Below are 19,072 nucleotides of genomic sequence, written 5' to 3' on the forward strand. Positions count from 1 at the left end.
TGGGGGGAGAGAACGGGGGGGCTGGGGGGGGGAGCAGGGGAGAGAGTGCGGGGGGTGGGGGAGAGAGCGGGGGGGTATGGGGGGGAGAACGGGGTGGTGAGTGGAGAGAACGGGGGAGGGGGGGAGAACAGGGGAGGGGGGAGAACGGGGGAGTGGGAGGGGGGAGTGGGAGGGGAGAGAACGGGGGAGTGGTGTGGGGGAGAGAACGGGGAGTGGGGGGGGGAGAGAACGGGGGAGTGGTGTGGGGGAGAGAACGGGGAGTGGCGGGGGAGAGAACGGAGTGGGGGGGCGAATAGGGGGGTGGGGGGAGAGAACGGGTGAGTGGGTGGGAGAGAACGGGGGAGTGGGGGGAGTTGTGGGGGGGGAGCGAGGTGGTGGGGGGGTGAGAGAACAGGCGAGTGGGGGGGGTGAGGAGGGAGGGAGTGGGGGGGGAGCGGGGAGGTGGGGGGGAGCGGGGAGGTGGGGGGGTGAGAGAACAGGCGAGTGGGGGGGAGGGAGTGGGGGGAGAGCGGGGGAATGGGGTGGGGGGGTGGGAGGGGGAGAGACCGGGGGTGTGGGAGGGGGAGAGAGCGGGGGGGGTGGGAGGGGGAGAGAGTGGGGGGAGCGGGGAGGTGGGGGGGAGAGAACAGGCGAGTGGGGGGGTGAGGAGGGAGGGAGTGGGGGGGGAGTGGGGAGGTGGGGGGGGTGAGAGAACAGGCGAGTGGGGGGGTGAGGAGGGAGGGAGTGGGGGGGGAGCGGTGAGGTCGGGGGGTGGGGGGAGAGAGAGTGGGGGGAAAAGTGGGTGGTGGGGGGGAGAGAGCGGGGGAGTGTGGGGGGGGGGAGGTGCGGGGGGAGAGAACGGGGGGGTGGGGGAGGAGAGGGGAGAGAGTGGGGAGTGGGGGAGGGGAGAGAGAGTGGGGGGAAAGGTGGGTGGTGGGGGGGAGGAGAGAGCGGGGGAGTGGGGGTGTAGAGAGCGGGAGTGGGGGGGGGGAAGAGAGCGGGAGAGTTGGGTGGGGAGAGAGCAGGCTGAGTGTGGGGGGGTGGAGAGAGCGGGTGTTGTGGGTGGGGGAGAGAGAGAGCGGGGGGGTGGGTAGAGAGAGGGGGAGCGGGGGGGCAGGAGAGCGGGGGGGGGAGAGCGGGGTAGGGTGGGAAGGGGGGGTGGGAGAGGGCGGGATGGGGGGGTGGGAGAGCGGGGTCGGGGGGAAGGCGGGGTGGGAGAGGGCAGGATGGTGGGTGGGGGAGAGAGAGCGGGGGGGTGGGTGGGGGAGAGAGAGCGGGGGGGTGGGTGGGGGAGAGAGAGAGGGGGGTGGGTGGGGGAGAGAGAGCGGGGGGGTGGGTGGGGGAGAGAGAGCGGGCGGGGGGGAGAGAGAGCGGGCGGGGGGGCGGGAGGGTGGGGGTGGGTGGGGAGGGGGCGAGAGAGAGCGGGGGGGTGGAGAGAGAGCGGGGGAGTGGGGGGGGGGAAAGAGAGCGGGGGGGTGGGGGAGAGAGAGGGAGTGGGGGTGGGGGGGGAGACAGAGAGCGGGGGGTGGGGAGAGAGAGAGAGAGAGTCAGGGGCGGGGTGAGAGAGTGGGGCGAGGGCGAGAGAGAGAGAGAGACTGGTGGAGGGGCGGTGTCGGAGGTGAGAGAGGGAACTCGGGGAAGACAGATCACGTTCTTCCAACCCCCTACAAGGGACATCGTTGGAGTGGATGATATCCAGAAGTCACGACACTGTCACTATTCACTTCATACCCAATAAACCTGTTAACAATCCATGTCCAATGCCCCATCTACGGTGGGGTGAGGGGGGAAGGATGCACATGTGCTGGGGTAAAGCACTTTTGCTGGGGGAAGGATGCACTTGGATTGGGGTAAGGCACTTAGGCTGGGGGAGGCATGTATTTGGACTAGGGTAAGGCACTTTGGATGGCCCTTGCTGTCTTCTGGGGAGCTCTGTCATCTATCACTTCGGATCGAGTTACAATTTGCAAAGTCAGTGAGACGGGATGCGCGGTTCCAGTTATTCATTCCTAAGAAACTTCATGGTGAGGCTTATCCTCCAAGGGGACCAATCATAGACAAAGGGTGGAGCATGGTGGCCATTTTTGCAGTACAAATAAGGGCATCCTTAACAATTCGTTAGAAAAAGGTGTAGTGCCAGAAGACTGGTGGATAGGTGACATTATGTAGGTGCAGCATCAGAATCTCGGGACTGAGGCCGTTCTGGATTCTGCGTTTTTTTGGACTTTGGCATGTCTTTCTGACGTCACGGATCCGGAAACACCCAAGCCCAGGTTCGGGTATTTCTGGATTTCTGAACGTTAGAAAGGAGGGGGTTGGATGCTCGCCAACGATCTGTTTGGGACGCCGGCCCCGTCGATGAGGTCATTGGGCAGAACCCAGCCGCCGAGGAGCCGTTCGAGCGGGGCCCCGCCGCGGAGGTGGAGCCGTTCGGGCGGGGCCCACCAAACAACTCCTTGGCGGCTGGGTTCTGCCCAACAACTCCATCGATGGGGCTGGCGGCCCGAACGGATACCAGATTTCCAAAATGCCTTCGCTACGGTACCTCATGATAGACTAATGAATAAGGTCAGAGAATGCAGAGTGTGGGTACAAGTAGCAGAAAGGCTAGCTAGCTAGCTGGCTTCAAGACAGAAAGCTGAGCGTAGGGATAGACGGTAGCTATTCAGAGTGGCAGAAGGTGGGTAGTGGTGTTCCACAAGGATCAGTGCTGGGACCACAGTTGTTCACAATTTATATTAACGATTTAGACTTTGGAATCAAAAATCTAACTTTGCGGACGATACCAAATTGGGGGCGATAGTCAATACTGAGGAGGACTGCAACAAATTACAGGAAGACATTAATAAACTTGCAGAATGGGCATATAATTGGCAAATGAATTTCAACACAGATAAATGTGAGGTATTCCATTTTCAAAGAAAAATAAGGACACAAATTACTGGGAAAATAAGAATCTAAATGGGATAGAGGAGCAAAAAGATTTGGGAGTACAAATACATATCACTAAAAGTAGCGACCCTGGTTAATAAGGCCATTTAAAAGAAAAACTGCAAATCAAGCACGAGTTTATTTCTGGAGGGCTCGAGTTGAAAAGCCGAGAGGTTATCGAACCTTGGTTATTACCATACTTGGAGTACTGTGTACAATTCTGGTCACCATCTTATAGAAAGGATATAGAGGCACTGGAGATGGCATAGATAAGATTTACAAGAATTATAGCAGAAATGTGAAAGAATGAAAAGGCTGGAAAGGGGTGACATAAAGTTCTTTTAAAATTATGATAGTCACAAAGAAATCAAATCAAGAATTCTGAAGAAACTTCTTTACCCAGAGAGTGGTGAGAATGTGGTACTTGGAAGTATAGTGAACAGTGAGGAGGAGATTGATAGACTTCAGGAAGATATGGACGAGCTGGTAAAATGGGCGGATGCATGGCAGATGAAATTTAACGCAGAAAAATGTGATAAAATTTGATAGAATGAGGAGAGGACATATAAACTAAGTGGTACAATCCTAAAGGGGGTGCATGAACAGAGAGATCTAGGGGTATGTGTGCATAAATCGTGAAGGTGGCAGGGCAGGTTGAGAAAGCAGTTATAAAGGCTTGCGGGATCCTGGGCTTCATAAATAGAGATTTAGAGTGCAAAAGTGTGGAGATTATGATGAACCTGTATATAAAACACTCGCTTGGCCCCAACTGGAATATTGTGTTCAATTCTGGGCAGCACACTTAGGAAGAATGTGAAGGCCTTGGAGAAAGTGCAGAAAACATTTACGAGAAAGATTCCAGGGATGAGGGACTTCAGTTATGTGGATAGATTGGAGAAGCTGGGGTTGTTCTCCTTAGAGCAGAGAAGGTTGAGAGGAAATTTGATAGAAGTGTTCAAAATCATGAGGGGTCTGGACAGAGTAGATAGAGTGAAACTGTTCCCACTGGGAGAACGTGTTGAGAACCAGAGGACACAGATTTAATGTAATTGGCAAAAGAACCAAAGGCGACGCATTAAAAACCATTTTTATGCAGTGAGTGATTAAGATCTGGAATGCATTGCCTGAAAGGCTCAATTTTATCTTTCAAAAGGGAGTTGGATAAGTATCTGAAGGAAACAAAATTGCAGGGCTACGGTGAAAGGGCAGGGGGGTGGGGCTAGCTGAGAGTCAGCAAGGGCTCGACGGGCCAAATTGCCGCCTTCCGTGCTGTAACCATTCTATGATTCTATTCCAACAGCATCCAGGATGGTGCTGTCAATAGAAGGCAGACCAAGATGTCAGCCTTCATCTTGTTGGTCAGTGGGCCCAATAGAGATCAATGACACATTACAAAAAAAAACAGAGGAGAGTGATAGAATCATAGAAAATTACAGCACAGAAGAGGCCCATTCGTTTCATCCTGTCTGCTCAAAGGTTGTGGGTTTCCCCTTAAACACTTCTCACTCAGAAACCTGATCCAGAATGAATATCAGTCTCTATTGTTGGAAATACACCGCTTCAGCGAAAAGGTGTTGCTTAATTCTACTAGTGGGAAGTGGTCAATTAATTAAACCTTTCCAGTAACATATTTCTTTTTTGTTTTTAAACCTGACTTGTATTATTGTCATTTGGCTGACACAGGTGGTAATGAGCTGAAGTCCATTATTCAATCCATTAACGAGTAGACATCATTGCATTGTTGTCACTCAGATTTTAGTGAAATGCAATAAAGGGTTTGTCAAATGTTCATACTATATCCCTAGAATATAGATAAACTACCTTCAGTACAATTATAGAATTTGACCGTCCAAATTTGGGTTGTGTCTGGAGAAGATTTTTTCACTTGCATGTCACTATAGTGGTGGGGTAAGCTAAAAGGTGCACATTGCCACACAGAGATGTATATTATCTTGTAGACAATTTTTCTGACTTGGTACCAACATGATCTTATTGAATGGCGGAGCTGGCTCGAGGGGCCGTATGGCCTACTGCTGTTCCTATTATGTTCTTATTTGCTAAATAAGCCTTGTCACACCTGCACATAGAGCCTTTAGGCTGAATGTGCCATGTACTATTTATGGTAAAGCTGTACAACATTGATGCTGCTAGCTGATGTGCTACTGCATTGTGATATTTGATGTTTTCATATGATACCTTGATGGAGTTAAAATACAAATTGGAATTTTAATGGTGAGAAACTAACAACTGTGGAGGAGCAAAGGGATTTGGGTGTCTATGTACACAAATCGCTAAAAGCTAGTACACAGGTACAAAAAGGTAATCAGAAAGGCTAACGGAATACAATGGGAAGGAAGTTATGCGTTAGTTGTACAGAGCCTTAGTCTGACCCCATCTGGAGTATTGCATTCAGTTTTGGGCCTCAGGAATGATATATTAGTGCAGCTTCACCAGAATGATACTGGGCATAAAGGGTTACATTATGAGGACAGGTTGCAAATACTTGGATTGTATTCTCTTATGTTTAGATGGTTGAGGAGTGATCTAATTGAGGTGTTACCTCTGGTGGGGGAAACCAGCACAAGGGGGGACACTTTTAAAATTAGAGCCAGACCATTCAGGAGTGAAATCAGGAAGCTCTCCTTTTGACAAAGATAGTGGAAATCTGGAACGCTCTCCCACAAGGATGTGGCTGCTGGGTCAATTAAAATTTTCAAGACTGAGATTGACATATTTTTGTTTAGCAAGGGTAACAAGGGATATGGATCAAAGATGGGTAAATGGAATTAAGGTACAGATCAGCCATGATCTGATATTATGGCAGAACAAACTCGCTGCCAAAGACCTACTGATATTCAATAGGGAGGCTTTGTTTCGGGTAATTTTTGTGAATCACTAATGACCAATAATATGATTTGATTTCACAAACTAAAAAGGACAGGGCAAGTTGTAATTGTACAGCTCCATAATCTATTTTCTCATTTTAATTTAATTTCTGATCTGAGCTCACTTCTACATACATTCTTATACATTAATAGACTAAATGGGCAGTACAAATCTAAATACTAATTGAATGCTGGTGTGGAGGGGAATAAATGAATTACATGCTATCTGCTTAGTCAGCTGTGGCTCAGTGGGTAGCACTGTTGCCTCTGAGTCAGAAGGTTGAGAGTTCAAATCCCATTCCAAGGATTTGAGCACAAAAATCTAAGTTAACACACTAATGTAGTACTGAGGGAGTGCTGCACTGTCAGGGGTGCCATCTTTTGGATGAGACGTTAAAATTGATGCTTTGCCTGCTGTCTCGGGTGCATGTAAATAACCCATGGCACTATTTCGAAGAAGAGCAGGGGAGTTCTCCATATGCCATAAATGTGACCAGACTTTGTATGAGTCCATGTGCTATTGTTTAACCTGTTCTTTATGTTGGCATTAGATTTTCAAGGAAGAAAAATATATGAAAGATGCTTCTGATTGCGCAGAAGTAATTTGGCACAGAGGGCTGTTAAAGAAAGGATACGGACTGTGCCATGGGCCGGCTGGGAATGCTTACGGATTTCTAGCCATGTACAATCTTACTCGAGATAAGAAATATTTGTACAGAGCTTGCAAGGTATGTGACCACTTCTTTCTATTTGGTGGGGCGACCTTATTAGCAGTCACAATCTTAATATATTGTCAGGTCGCTGCATTGTACAGTTGGCACATTTTGGTCAGCTCTCTCGAGCATAACGTGTGAGAATGGGTCTATTTGGAGTGGTGGCCTAGATGCTCCTCTGAAAGAGGGCAGGCAAACCAGCCTCCTTGAGCCTCTGATGGCATTGGTAGAGGCTGGGATCAGGTTTTCCTGTTTCCATCAGTCATAGAGTACTGTGTGGTATGAGGAGGCATAAATAGGGAAAATAATGTGCCTTTAAATCCTGGTTCATAAAAGGATTGACCAATGAAAGACGCCCTTTTCATGTGGTCTGTTCTAAAAGCATCGTATGGTTCTGCTTTTCATTGAGCCTGGAATGTTCCCTTTACATCTGTACACTTAAAGTAACAAGTGAAGTGAGTGTAACATAGTGATCGTCCAAGTGATTTGGTGCAGCACAACATTGTCCAACACATCTTGTGCTGCTCTACACATGCTGAACACAGTGTGAATTGCTACCTAAGTCCCGCAATTTTCCTTAACCAGTCCTGGGAGAGTGAGAATGCTGGTATCTAGCAGATAACAGATCACTTGCAGAAAAATCACTTGCCCCACATATTGTTAAAAGAGATGGTAAGTATTGCGAGTGGTACCAGTATACCTCTGATTCCCTTAGTTCTCGTTTAAAGCTGTGAGCTTTTTAAGACTAATATGCCCATGGAGCTCTACGGTTGGATTTGTTGTTACTGATGATATTTGGCTTTAAGTTTGCAGAGTGGTGCCTTGACTATGGGAAACATGGCTGTAGAACACCAGACACACCCTTCTCTCTCTTTGAAGGTAATCAGCATTTAAAATCACTTTCCAGTTTACAGATAGAATTAAACTGGGTACAGTGTGTTGCTACTTTCTTCAGCTTTGTAAGTGAATGCTTCTGTACCACTTTATACTCATTGTGAAAGAGTAATTATTAATGCTAAATGTAATTAGAATATTGCACAATACTCATTATTTTGGTATTATGTCATATATAAACTGGTAATTGTTGCTGTTGAATGCAGGTAGGGATGACTGAAGCACCAGTCACTAACCTAATGTCATGACCGATAGGTTTGGCTGTTCCACATAGTGTTAGTCAAATAGCTCAGGGAGGTCCCAGTGGAAGAAGTAGTGAGGAAATCCTTTCACTTTATGCTGCACTACACTAAACACATGTACATAGCTCTGGTTAGCAGGGGGAGGTGTGACCACATGGTATCATAGCCAAATGCAGCAGGGTTTGCAAGGCAGGCGGTGGGGATTCTCTCGCAAATACTAACAGTGCCAGTGGTCGCGTGTCAAAATCGTGATTCTGACCTTGAGAAATGGCAATATATAACTGAAGCACATTCATTGCTCATTAGCGTTCAGGAGAAAAAAAGTTACTGTTTGGGCATGTGGAGTTCCCAATTGGGGAAGGGGATGAGTTGTGATTTCTTTGGGAGAGGATAGAGAAATAGAGGTCTAGGTGCAGGGTTGGAGTGGGAGCTGAAGGGATGGTCTCATAGTGGAGTGTTACCTCTCAGGAGGTTCTCCAAGGCTGGATTTAAAATTCCTGATGCCATGAAGAGATGGCTCAATACAAACACTTATTCTGCACTGCCACCCAGTGTTATTTTTTTAGAACTGCCACTAAAACATGCTGGCTCTAAAGAAAAACTTTGATTTAAATAGCACCTTTCAAGACCACCAGATGTCTCAAAAGAGTTTTACAGCCAGTGAAGTACTTTTGGAGTGTAAGCACTGTTGTAATGTAGGAAACGCGGCAGCCAATTTGCGCGCAAGCAAGCTCCCACAATCAGCAATGTGATAATGACAAGATAAAATTTTTTTTGTTATGTTGATTGAGGGATAAATATTGGCCAGAACACCGGGGATAAATCCCCTGCTCTTCTTCGAAATAGTGCCATGGGATCTTTTACGTCCACCTGAGAGCAGACAGCACCTCAGACAGTGCAGCACTCCCTCAGCACTGCACTGGAGTGTCAGCCTAGATTTTAGTGCTCCCTAAATTTTAGAACCCACAACTTTCTGACTCAGGTGAGTGTGCTACCCACTGAGCCACAGCTGACACTAAGGACTAAGATACAATTCCAGTGTGCTGTGTTTGCAGCTATTATAGTGACTGGTATTTTAACATTATGGGCTGGATTTTCGGCTCATTTGCACCCAGTTTAGCGCCTGGGCAGGGCGCAAAAACAATTTTTTGGGGGGTTCAAAACGGGGTGCACAACATGTTGCGCCCAGGCGGAACTTTCGGCAGTGGTTTTGCGACGGCACTAAAACTTACCGCCTGCCCGATGTTTTCAGCGTTTGGATGACGTCAATCGGCATGCAACGCTGCGCTGGGCAGAACTTTCGAGCATATTGCCTGATTTAGCGCCTGCCCGGGAACCCGCCAGCAAAAAGCAGTCAGACCCAGGGCACACCTGGCACTAACGGTGCCATCTTTAAAACGCCATCTTTAAATCTAATCCAACCTTCCGTTGAGTAATTTGTTAAAGAAAAAATAATGATGTTTTTAATGGCATTTACTGGTGCTCTGCTTGGTACTTGAATTTATATCCCGAGGTCTTGTGTCAGACTGATTTGAAACACTATTCCAGTGCTGCATAACTGCACCAATCTGACATTATAGTGATGTTTGGCAATGCTTAGGACTCCTTTCCAATCGATGTCTTGTGCAGCTAATAAATTGTGTCCATTTTATTTAAATTTTACAGAGCAAAATATCTCAGTTGTCCACTGACCATTTTTTCATTTCCTTTTTGCATCCTCCTCAGCTTTCTTCCATTCTCTCGCCTAGCCTCCGTAGATCAGGCTATTTAAGAATGGGTAGGGAAAGGCACGGCCAGGTGCAGCCTGTTCTCACTCAGCATTCATACATGTGCACTTTCCAGAAGGGTCACTAAACCATCTGTCATTGTCTTGCGACATAAGCCAATTATATAGTGAGTGGCCATTGCTGTCTTGACTAATTCACTATTGAAAAGGATTGGGAGAAGAAGACTATGTTTTTCATAATGAAGTTTTATGTGAGTTTATAGTTTGTTTTAAAGGACATTTAAGGAAATTTTAAAAGACGGGGCCATAATATGACAGTGATTGATGCTGGCTGTTATATTTATATGGCATCGAGCTGAAAGAAGGCTTATTGATGAGCATTTTCAACGTAATCGAAGAGGTCACAGACATATGGGGAGGTGGCCTTATTCACCACGAGTATATGGGGAACATCGCTCATATCTGCAGCTCTCTGAGGCACAGTGCGTTAGAAGGCTGCGCTTCCGAAAAGAAGTGCTGACAGAGATATGTCAGCTCCTAAAGGCAGACCTGCAGCCTACAGGACCAGCACCAACAGTACTGCACTGCCTGTCGAGGTGATAGTGACTGCGGCACTTGCCTTCTATACCTCCGGCTCCTTTCAGGCATCAGCGGGGGACATGTGCTCCATCTCACAGCATGCTACCCATTGCTGCATTCGCCAGATGACTACTGCACTGTACGCAGGCAGGATGGACTTCATAAACTTCCCAGTGACCAAGAAGACCCAGAATGAAAGGTCTAAGTTTGGATGATTTGTTGGCTTTCCCAAGGTTACGAGTGCCCTTGACTGTACGCACATCGCCCTGCAAGCAACTTTACACAATCCAGAAGTTTACCGAAACCAAACGGTACAGATCATCTGCGACCATACTCGGCACATCATGGCAGTCAATGCCCAATATCCAGGGAGCATCCATGATGCTTTCATCTTGCATGAGAGCACTGTCTAAGGCATGTTCCACCGGCAACCAAAAGGCCTAGCTGGATGCTGGGGGATAAAGGTTATGCCCTCGCCACCTGGCTCATGACCCCCCTCAGACAGAAGCCGAGCATCGCTATAATGAGAGCTATGCAGCCACACGCAACATCGTCGAACAGACAATTGGAGTTCTCAAACAACGCTTCCAATGCCTGGACCACTCTGGAGGCTGCCTGCAATATTCCCCTCAGCAGGTCTCTGAGTTCATTGTGGTATGCTGCATGCTACACAGACCACCAAACAGTAGTAGTGAGGTTGGGGATGGCCTCAAACAGGAAATTAGGGGTGCATGCAATAAAGGTACAGCAGTTATCATGGAGACTTTAATCTACATATAGATTGGGCGAACCAAGCTGGTAGCAATGTGGTGGAGGAGGATTTCCTGGAGTGTATTAGGAATGGCTTTCTATACCAATATGTCGAAGAACCAACTAGAGAGCTGGCCATCCTAGCCTGGGTGTTGTGTAATGAGAGGGGACTAATTAGCAATCTTGTTGTGCGAGGCCCCTTGGGGAAGAGTGACCATAATATGGTAGAATTCTTTATTAAGATGAAGAGTGACAGTGTTATTTCAGAGACTAGGGTCCTGAACTTAAGGAAAGGTAACTTCGATGGTATGAGACGTGAATTGGATAGGATAAACTGGCAAATGATACTTAAAGGGTTGACAGTGGATAGGCAATGGCAGACATTTATAGATTACATGGATGAACTTCAACAATTGTACATCCCTGTCTGGAATAAAAATAAAACGGGGAAGGTAGCTCAACCATGGCTAACAAGGGAAATTAGGGATAGTGTTAAATCCAAGGAATAGGCATATAAATTGGCCAGAAAAAGCAGCAATCCTGAGGACTGGGAGAAATTTAGAATTCAGCAGAGGAGGACAAAGGGTTTAATTAGGAGAGGGAAAATAGAGTATGAGAGTAAGCTTGCAGGGAACATAAAAACTGACTGCAAAAGCTTCTATAGATATGTGAAGAGAAAAAGATTAGTGAAGACCAACATAGGTACTTTGCAGTCAGAATCAGGTGAATTTATAATGGGGAAGAAAGAAATGGCAGACCAATTGAACAAATACTTTGGATCTGTCTTCACTAAGGAAGATACAAATAACCTTCCGGAAATACTAGGGATTCGAGGGTCTAGCGAAAAGGAGGAACTTAAGGGAAATCCTTATTTAGTCAGGAAATTGTGTTAGGGAAATTGATGGGATTGAAGGCCGATAAATCCCCAGGGCCTGATAGGCTGCATCCCAGAATACTTAAGGAAGTGGCCCTAGAAATAGCGGATGCATTGGTGATCATTTTACAACATTCTATTAACTCTGGATCAGTTCCTATGGACTGGAGGGTAGCTAATGTAACACCACTTTTAAGAAAGGAGGGAGAGAGAAAACAGGGAATTATAGACCGGTTAGCCTGACATCGGTGGTGGGGATAATGTTGGAATCAATTATTAAAGATGAAATAGCAGCGCATTTGGAAAGCAGTGACAGGATCGGTCCTAGTCAGCATGGATTTATGAAAGGGAGATAATGCTTGACAAATCTCCTAGAATTTTTTGAGTATGTAACTCGTAAAGTGGACAAGGGAGAGCAGGTGGATGTGGTGTATTTGGACTTTGAAAAGGCTTTTGACAAGGTCCCACACAAGAGATTAGTGTGCAAAATTAAAGCACATGGTATTGGGGGTAATGTACTGACGTGGATAGAGAATTGGTTGGCAGACAGGAAGCAGAGAGTCGGAATAAACGGGTCCTTTTCAGAATGGCAGGCAGTGACCAGTGTGGTGCCGCAGGGTTCAGTGCTGGGACCCCAGCTATTTACAATATACATCAATGATTTAGATGAAGGAGTTGAATGTAATATCTCCAAGTTTGCAGATAACACTAAGCTTGATGGCGTTGTGAGGTGGATGCTAAGAGGCTGCAGGGTGAGGTTAGGTGAGTGGGCAAATGCATGACAGATGCAGTATAATGTGGATAAATGTGAGGTTATCCACTTTGGTGGCAAAAACAAGACGACAGAATATTATCTGAATGGTGACAGATTTGGAAAAAGGGAGAACCAGGGGTCACAGTCTAAGAATAAGAGGTAAGCCATTTAGGACCGAGATGAGGAGAAACCTCTTCACTCAGAGTGGTTAACCTTTGGAATTCTCTACTGCTGAGTGTTGTTGAGGCCACTTCGTTAGATATATTCAAAAGGGAGTTAGATATGGCCCTTACGGCCAAAGGGATCAAGAGGTATGTCCACACGATTTAGCCATCATGAAAGAACAAGAATTGCCAATGGGGATTGCAGAGCCACCTCAGGAGTGGTGGGGGGGGGGGGGGGCGGTGGGGTGAAGGACGAAGAGCCTGGCGAGGAACCCATGCCACCACCACCACCCCCCCCCACCACCACCCCCCACAACCACAGGGGAGGCATCATGGAAATTCTGCCGCTGAAAAAGCTTTACGTCAGCAGCTCAGAATTGAACACTTTGCTTGAAAAGTGAACGACACGTTTGACTGTTGCCTGACCACTCTATCACACAATGTTGATTATTTTCCCTTTTATTCTGCAAATGAGACACTACATAGGAATCGTTAAGGTGAACCCAATTTTTGAAAAATGTAAACTTTTAGAACTTTGTAAACATTATTTTGAAACTTTAATAAATATTCTGAACTTTTATAACTTTATATAAACATAATTGGGAAACGTTTAAAACTTTAATAAAATAACAACAACCCCTGCCCCAGTGTCTGTCTTCCCCCCCCCCCGCCCCCCCGACCCTTGGCCTCCTCCCTCGCCTGATGCCCCTATCCAAAGTGACACCAAGAATTTGTGCAGCAAGGTGGCCAGAGTCCTGCTGTATTGGGGGAAGAGACATTGGAGACGCCATCTGGGGATGAATTGGAGCAGCTCGTGGTATGAATGGCCCAGTTTTTGACTGGTGGTGTGACACCGGGGACTCCTGTGTCACTGGTGGAGGCCACCAGCCTCGTGTGGGCACTGATGGCCTCGCAGGTTTCACGGCTAACACCGACAATCTGCAACCCTACCTCCGTAATCATTGCAATGAGCTTCTCGATGCTTGCGGGAATCCTACCCAGGACATCAAGGAGCTATCAGGTGAGCTGGACTCTCTCCCTGGATAGTCCCACCATGCCCAGTTCAGCATCTGCCTGTCTGTCAGCAGACCGGCTTTGCCGACTCACCCTCTGGAGAGATGGCATGCGGGATTCGACCCCAGACCTGCGTTGCTGCATGCCACTAGTCCTAGGAGCCTCTGATGTGTCAAAGAATGAGAGATCATCCTCAGAAGATGTGTTTGCCGGACGAGGTGTCGAGTACATCTGTCCCTTCATTCCCCCCCGCCCCCGCCCCCGCCCCTACTCTTGCGGTCAGCTCATCACTGGTTGTCTCTTCCTCCTCCCCCCACCACGTGATGGCTTGATGTGGAGGGTTCATGAGAGGGATGTGGTGTCTGTGTCTGGTTATCTGGAAATAGAAAGCAACTGACGAGTCGTTAGCAGCAGGGCAGGAGGCAGAGTGACATCAGGAAGGTCACATAGCACAGGCTCATTTGAAGGACCGCCGCTACTCCATATATCCACAGACAGTGCATCACATTGCCCCAACCCAGCCCAGGGAGTTTGCAGGACTTCCCCTCACTTTCCAATCGGGGGTCAGCACCCACACCGGCAGTTGCCGAACCGGAGAAGCCGATGAGGCCTGCCACTTGCTCCTCGACGTCGGTGAGTGGCAGAGTATGAACCGGACCACCGCCTGTGCGCAGCTGCTCCCGACGATTGTGCACCTTCTTTGCCTGCAAAGATGAAAATGCGAATGATTACCAGAGGGTCCATCTGCTCTTGTGGCACACACAGCCACCAGAGTACTTATACCAAACTATGTGAGTGTAATAGTCCTCTGTTTAATGCCTTGGAAGCTGCATCAGGAGGACATCCAAGTGCGGAAACATCTTGTGAGATCTCAGAAAGCAATCTTAATAATGTGTAAAAATCATTCGTGGCAAATAGGTAGGCTTAGTTTGGCACCCTATGTGTCATGCATTTTAGGAGACAACCCACGGTGCTGAGAGATAGCAACAGCATCAGAACAAATAGTGTCAGATTTATAATTTCAATAATGGAGTGCATGAATGAAAATGGTGCTCACTCTGACGACCCTGGTGAGATCGTTAAATTTCTTTCGACACTGGGTGCCACTTTGAATCACAGTGTCGGAGACAGAGACTTCCTCAACTATTTTCCTCCAGATGTTCTTAAACATTGCTGGGAGGGGTCTAGATCCACTCCTCCTATACAACTGATCCCATCTCCTCCACAGCCCCAACTAGAGTCTCATTTACCTCTGGTATGAATCTCCTCGCACGCTGTCTGGACTCCTCAATCATCATCTGTTCCTCCATTATCAAATTCAAAAATAATATGGCTGATTCAGCCCCAGGTGTACTGCGCATGCACGCAATCGCTCCCTGCCTGCATTGCGATCAGACAGTTGACCAGAAGCGCGGGAAGTAACAAAAAAACAAAAAAATTGTTAGCACTAACGCTTGTCAGCAAGTTTCATTTGGCGAAAGTTGTGCGCTCTGGCGCTAACACTAACCCGCCGCTAAAAAAAAATGTCCGCGATTTGCGCCCGGAAACGGGCGAAACCACAAAATCCCGAAAAAACAGCCCTATAAATAGCAATTCCAGCACCACTAACAGATGTAACAGCTACTGCAGGTAAATGCTGACACTTTATAAAATGTTTTTGCCAAAGACAGAGCTGACGGTTTTCAATACAGTTTACAATGTGAACCACTTACACGAGAGAGAGTCAGTGAGACAAAACTGAGTTCAACTATAGTCCAAGAAATTGAGAAATGAATGTTTTCTTTCGCTCATTTTTGCAAGTGGTTTTGGTAAACTCAAGTCTTGAGTGGCAAAGACCAAGAGTACAAAGACAGTAAATGTATACATTTTTTTGTGATTGTCAATGCTTAATCTTAAATAATCTCTTTGTTAATTTAATTTAAGGGATGGCAGGAACTATTTACTTCCTTGCTGACTTGCTGCAGCCCACAAAGGCGAAGTTCCCTGCGTTTGAAGTGTAATTCAAACATGGTATCGTGCACACTGCTTTCTCCATTAAAGTAACTAATGCATGTTTCTGTTTTGGCCTATGGATACAGAAGAAGATGCTGATGGAGAGGTTGTTTGTGATGAGTAACTGCACTTAACCTACCAGTAGCACTCCTACTCCAGTAAGTGCTACATTCCAGTATCTGAGGCTTTTGGGTGGCTTAAAAATTACAATATTGTAAGAATGATGTCAGTGAAAGAAATCTTTTGTTCTGTACCAGCAAGCAGTGCCTTGGGTGTATGATTACATTGTAAACCTCGTGCAAGGCTTTTATTTCTGAAACCAAATAACTTGTGCAGCTGCAGATGCCATGAGCACCCAAAGATTGCTTCACAGTAAATGTATGACACATAAACAGTCCTGCCAATACTCTGCAGTAAACCATTTTTCTAATTGTTAATTGACTGGTTTATCGGGAAGTAAACATAAAATAGCAATGAATGTGCTTAGAATTCTGTTTTTTCTTTATAAAGTATCTTTACCACTATTTGATTATACTGGTTCTTGCAGGGCAGCATTTAAATCCTTTTTGTGGGACGATTGTCTGATAGGATAGGTCTTTGTGGTGGGCCTAGTCATTCAAAACCAAGGCACGTTGAACGTTTATTTTCCAAAATGTTAATTGTACTCGATGTGAAAAAGTATAATATAAAAAAAACACCTCACTGGTTATCATCAATTCAGTTATCTGCATAGAATTTTTGAAAGATTTTCTGAAGTTGTGATAAGTTTTCATTTTATCTTAAAATTGGCATTGAAAATATAGCAGGTAACAAATCTTTGTTGGCTTGTAGTGTTCCAGTAACTACTGTTCTTGTTCATCCTGCTGTTCTTTCCATAATAATCATATCAAGCTTACCATAAATATACCTGTTTGATTTGCTGCCTGTTGGTTGACAGTTAAATGTTAGTGCTTTTGCATGCTTTGCAAAGCAATTAAAAGACCATCGTAAAGCTTAGTTTTTCAATCTTCAGCACTGAAATCTGAGTTCTTAACTACATGATATAGGAATTTGGTTTCTGTTCTGCATTCTGTGCAAAGTGGTATTGAGTTTATAGTGAAGTATATTACCTATGCGAAGAAAATGAATTTTCAAAATAATCTGTTAATGGAAGCAAAATAAAATTAAAATGTTTTCTTCTTGCACAATGGTTTGATACTTTGACTTTGAGCACCATGTTACATAAACCACATTGTTATTGTCATTTCCCTGTTCCATGATGCGGTGAAAATGTGTGGTGGCTATTTTAGTGATTTTGGCTTTTTCATGCTTTGTCAAGATGACTAATGTAGATGGTGTGAAATATATAACTTGCCTGCTTTAAACTCTTCTCCCCCCCACCACCACCACCACAGTGACCAATTTGTTTTAAGATGGAAGAATTCACACTTTGCATTAAACTGTTAATGCACTACTTTTCAGATATTCTTCCATTCCCAAAGATTGTTTATGAAAATTGCTCACTGTTATCTGGGGACTATATTTGTCCTCATACCCTAGCTCATTCTAGTCAAAATGTTGGGAACGTAGCAGGAAAGATCAGTGCCCAGGAGAGGAGTGAGTTACGGGGCCCAGAAGAGGCGTGGGTGCAGGGACAGCATGGGCCAGCCCATACTGCATTATGTGTGTGCACTAGGTCTGTATAGTAGAGCTGGTTTCCAGTCGTCTTGGTTAATCCTGGCCACTGGACCAAGACCTAGCTCTGTCAAGCCTGTGTGGTGACTGGTGTGCAATGGCCACTGCACGTAAAAAAAAATCCTCGCACAGGCATCTTCCACCCTTCAACATGTAGTTCAGGACATGGAATATTGGGTCCTTCATTGAAACACCTGTGAACTCATCCCTTTTTGGCGTGGAAACAAGTCATTCTCAATTCAAGGGACCGCCTAAGAAGATATTTGTCCTCAACCTATGTCAATCATTGCAGTTCTAGGCTTTGACTGGCTAGAAATCTAGCCTTCAGGGCGATGATTTTTCAATATTGCTCCCCCTCCAAAATGGACAATGTGACCTGGGAAGCAAAAATTAATTATTTTAACTTTACATTTTTGTTTAGATTAGACAGAATTGGACATATTTGAAATAATGTAATGAAAATAGTGAGAATGAGGAAGAAATGGAGTTATCATGGGCGACTTTAATCTACATATTGATTGGGCTAACCAAACTGGTAGCAATGGGGTGGAGGAGGATTTCCTGGAGTGTATTAGGGATGGTTTTCTAGATCAATATGTCGAGGAACCAACTAGAGAGCTGGTCATCCTCGACTGGGCGATGTGTAATGAGAAGGGACTAATTAGCAATCTTGTGCGAGGCCCCTTGGGGAAGAGTGACCATAATATGGTAGAATTTTTTATTAAGATGGAGAGTGACACAGTTAATTTGGAAACTAGGGGCCCAAGTTTCGGCTGGAGTTGCTCCTAGTTTTTTGGAGCAACTAGTTTAGTTTGGAGTATGTTAGAAATTGCAATTCTCGGATATTAGTTTGCTCCAGTTCTAGTGAGTTAGTTTATGTTGGCTTTAGGTAAGGTACTTTTTTTTCAAAAGGGGGTGTGGGGGTGGGGGTGTGTTTGGGGGGGGTGGGGTGGGGGCGGGTGGGGGGTGTGTGTGGGGGAGGAGTGGGGCTGTGTGTGGGGGGGGGTGGGAGTGGGGGTGTGTGTGGGGGGGAGTGGGGGTGTGTGGTTGAGGGGGGAGGAGTGGGGGGGGGGAAGTGGGGGGAGAGGGGGGAGGAGTGGGGGGGGAGAGGGGGGAGGAGTGGGGGGGGAGGGGGGAGGGGGGAGGAGTGGGGGGGGAGGAGTGGGGGGGGAGGGGGGAGGAGTGGGGGGGGAGAGGGGGGGGAGTGGGGGGGGAGAGGTGGGGGGGAGGGGGGAGGAGTGGGGGGGGAGAGGGGGGGGGGAGAGGGGGGAGGAGTGGGGGGGGGGGGAGAGGAGGGGGGAGAGGGAGGGGGGAGGAGTGGGGGGGGGGGAGAGGAGGGGGGAGAGAGGGGGGGGGGAGAGGGGGGAGGAGTGGGGGGGGGGGAGAGGAGGGGGAGAGGGGGGGGGGGAGAGGGGGGAGAGGGGGGGGGGGGAGAGGGGGAGGAGTGGGGGGGGGAGAGGAGGGGGGAGGAGTGGGGGGGGGGGAAGAGGGGGGAGGAGTGGGGGGGGGGAGGGGGGAGGAGTGGGGGGGGAGGGGGGAGGAGAGAGGGGAAGGGGGGGAGAGGGGGGAGGAGTGGGGGGGGGAGGGGGGAGGAGTGGGGGGGGGAGGGGGGAGGAGTGGGGGGGGAGGGGGGGGAGGAGTGAGAGGGGAGGGGGGAGGAGTGAGAGGGGAAGGGGGGGAGAGGGGGGAGGAGGGGAGAAGGGGGGAGGAGGGGGGTGGGGAGGGGGGAGGGGGAGGAGGGTTGGGGGGTGGGGTGTGGTTGGGGGGGAGTGTGTGTGTGGGTTGGGGGGGGTGTGTGTGTGGGGGGGGAGTGTGTGTGTGGGGGGGGAGTGTGTGTGTGGGGGGGGGTGTGTGTGTGGGGGGGGGAGTGTGTGTGTGGGGGGGGGTGTGTGTGTGGGGGG

General features: G+C 47.7%; 1 protein-coding gene across 1 annotated transcript in view; it reads left to right on the top strand.

Annotated features, from left to right (window-relative positions):
- Window positions 1-16,684, top strand: part of lancl1 (LanC antibiotic synthetase component C-like 1 (bacterial)) — a 96,811-nt gene extending 80,127 nt beyond the window's left edge. The window contains exons 7-9 of the mRNA XM_070876255.1: window positions 6,347-6,523; window positions 7,315-7,387; window positions 15,429-16,684. Of these exons, the coding sequence (XP_070732356.1) occupies window positions 6,347-6,523; window positions 7,315-7,387; window positions 15,429-15,505 (327 nt within the window). The 3' untranslated portion in view covers window positions 15,506-16,684. The remainder of the gene's footprint in view (window positions 1-6,346; window positions 6,524-7,314; window positions 7,388-15,428) is intronic.
- The last annotated feature ends 2,388 nt before the right edge of the window (window positions 16,685-19,072 follow it).

The sequence above is a fragment of the Pristiophorus japonicus genome, chromosome 3, assembly GCF_044704955.1.
Source record: "Pristiophorus japonicus isolate sPriJap1 chromosome 3, sPriJap1.hap1, whole genome shotgun sequence".
NCBI lineage: Eukaryota > Metazoa > Chordata > Chondrichthyes > Pristiophoridae > Pristiophorus > Pristiophorus japonicus.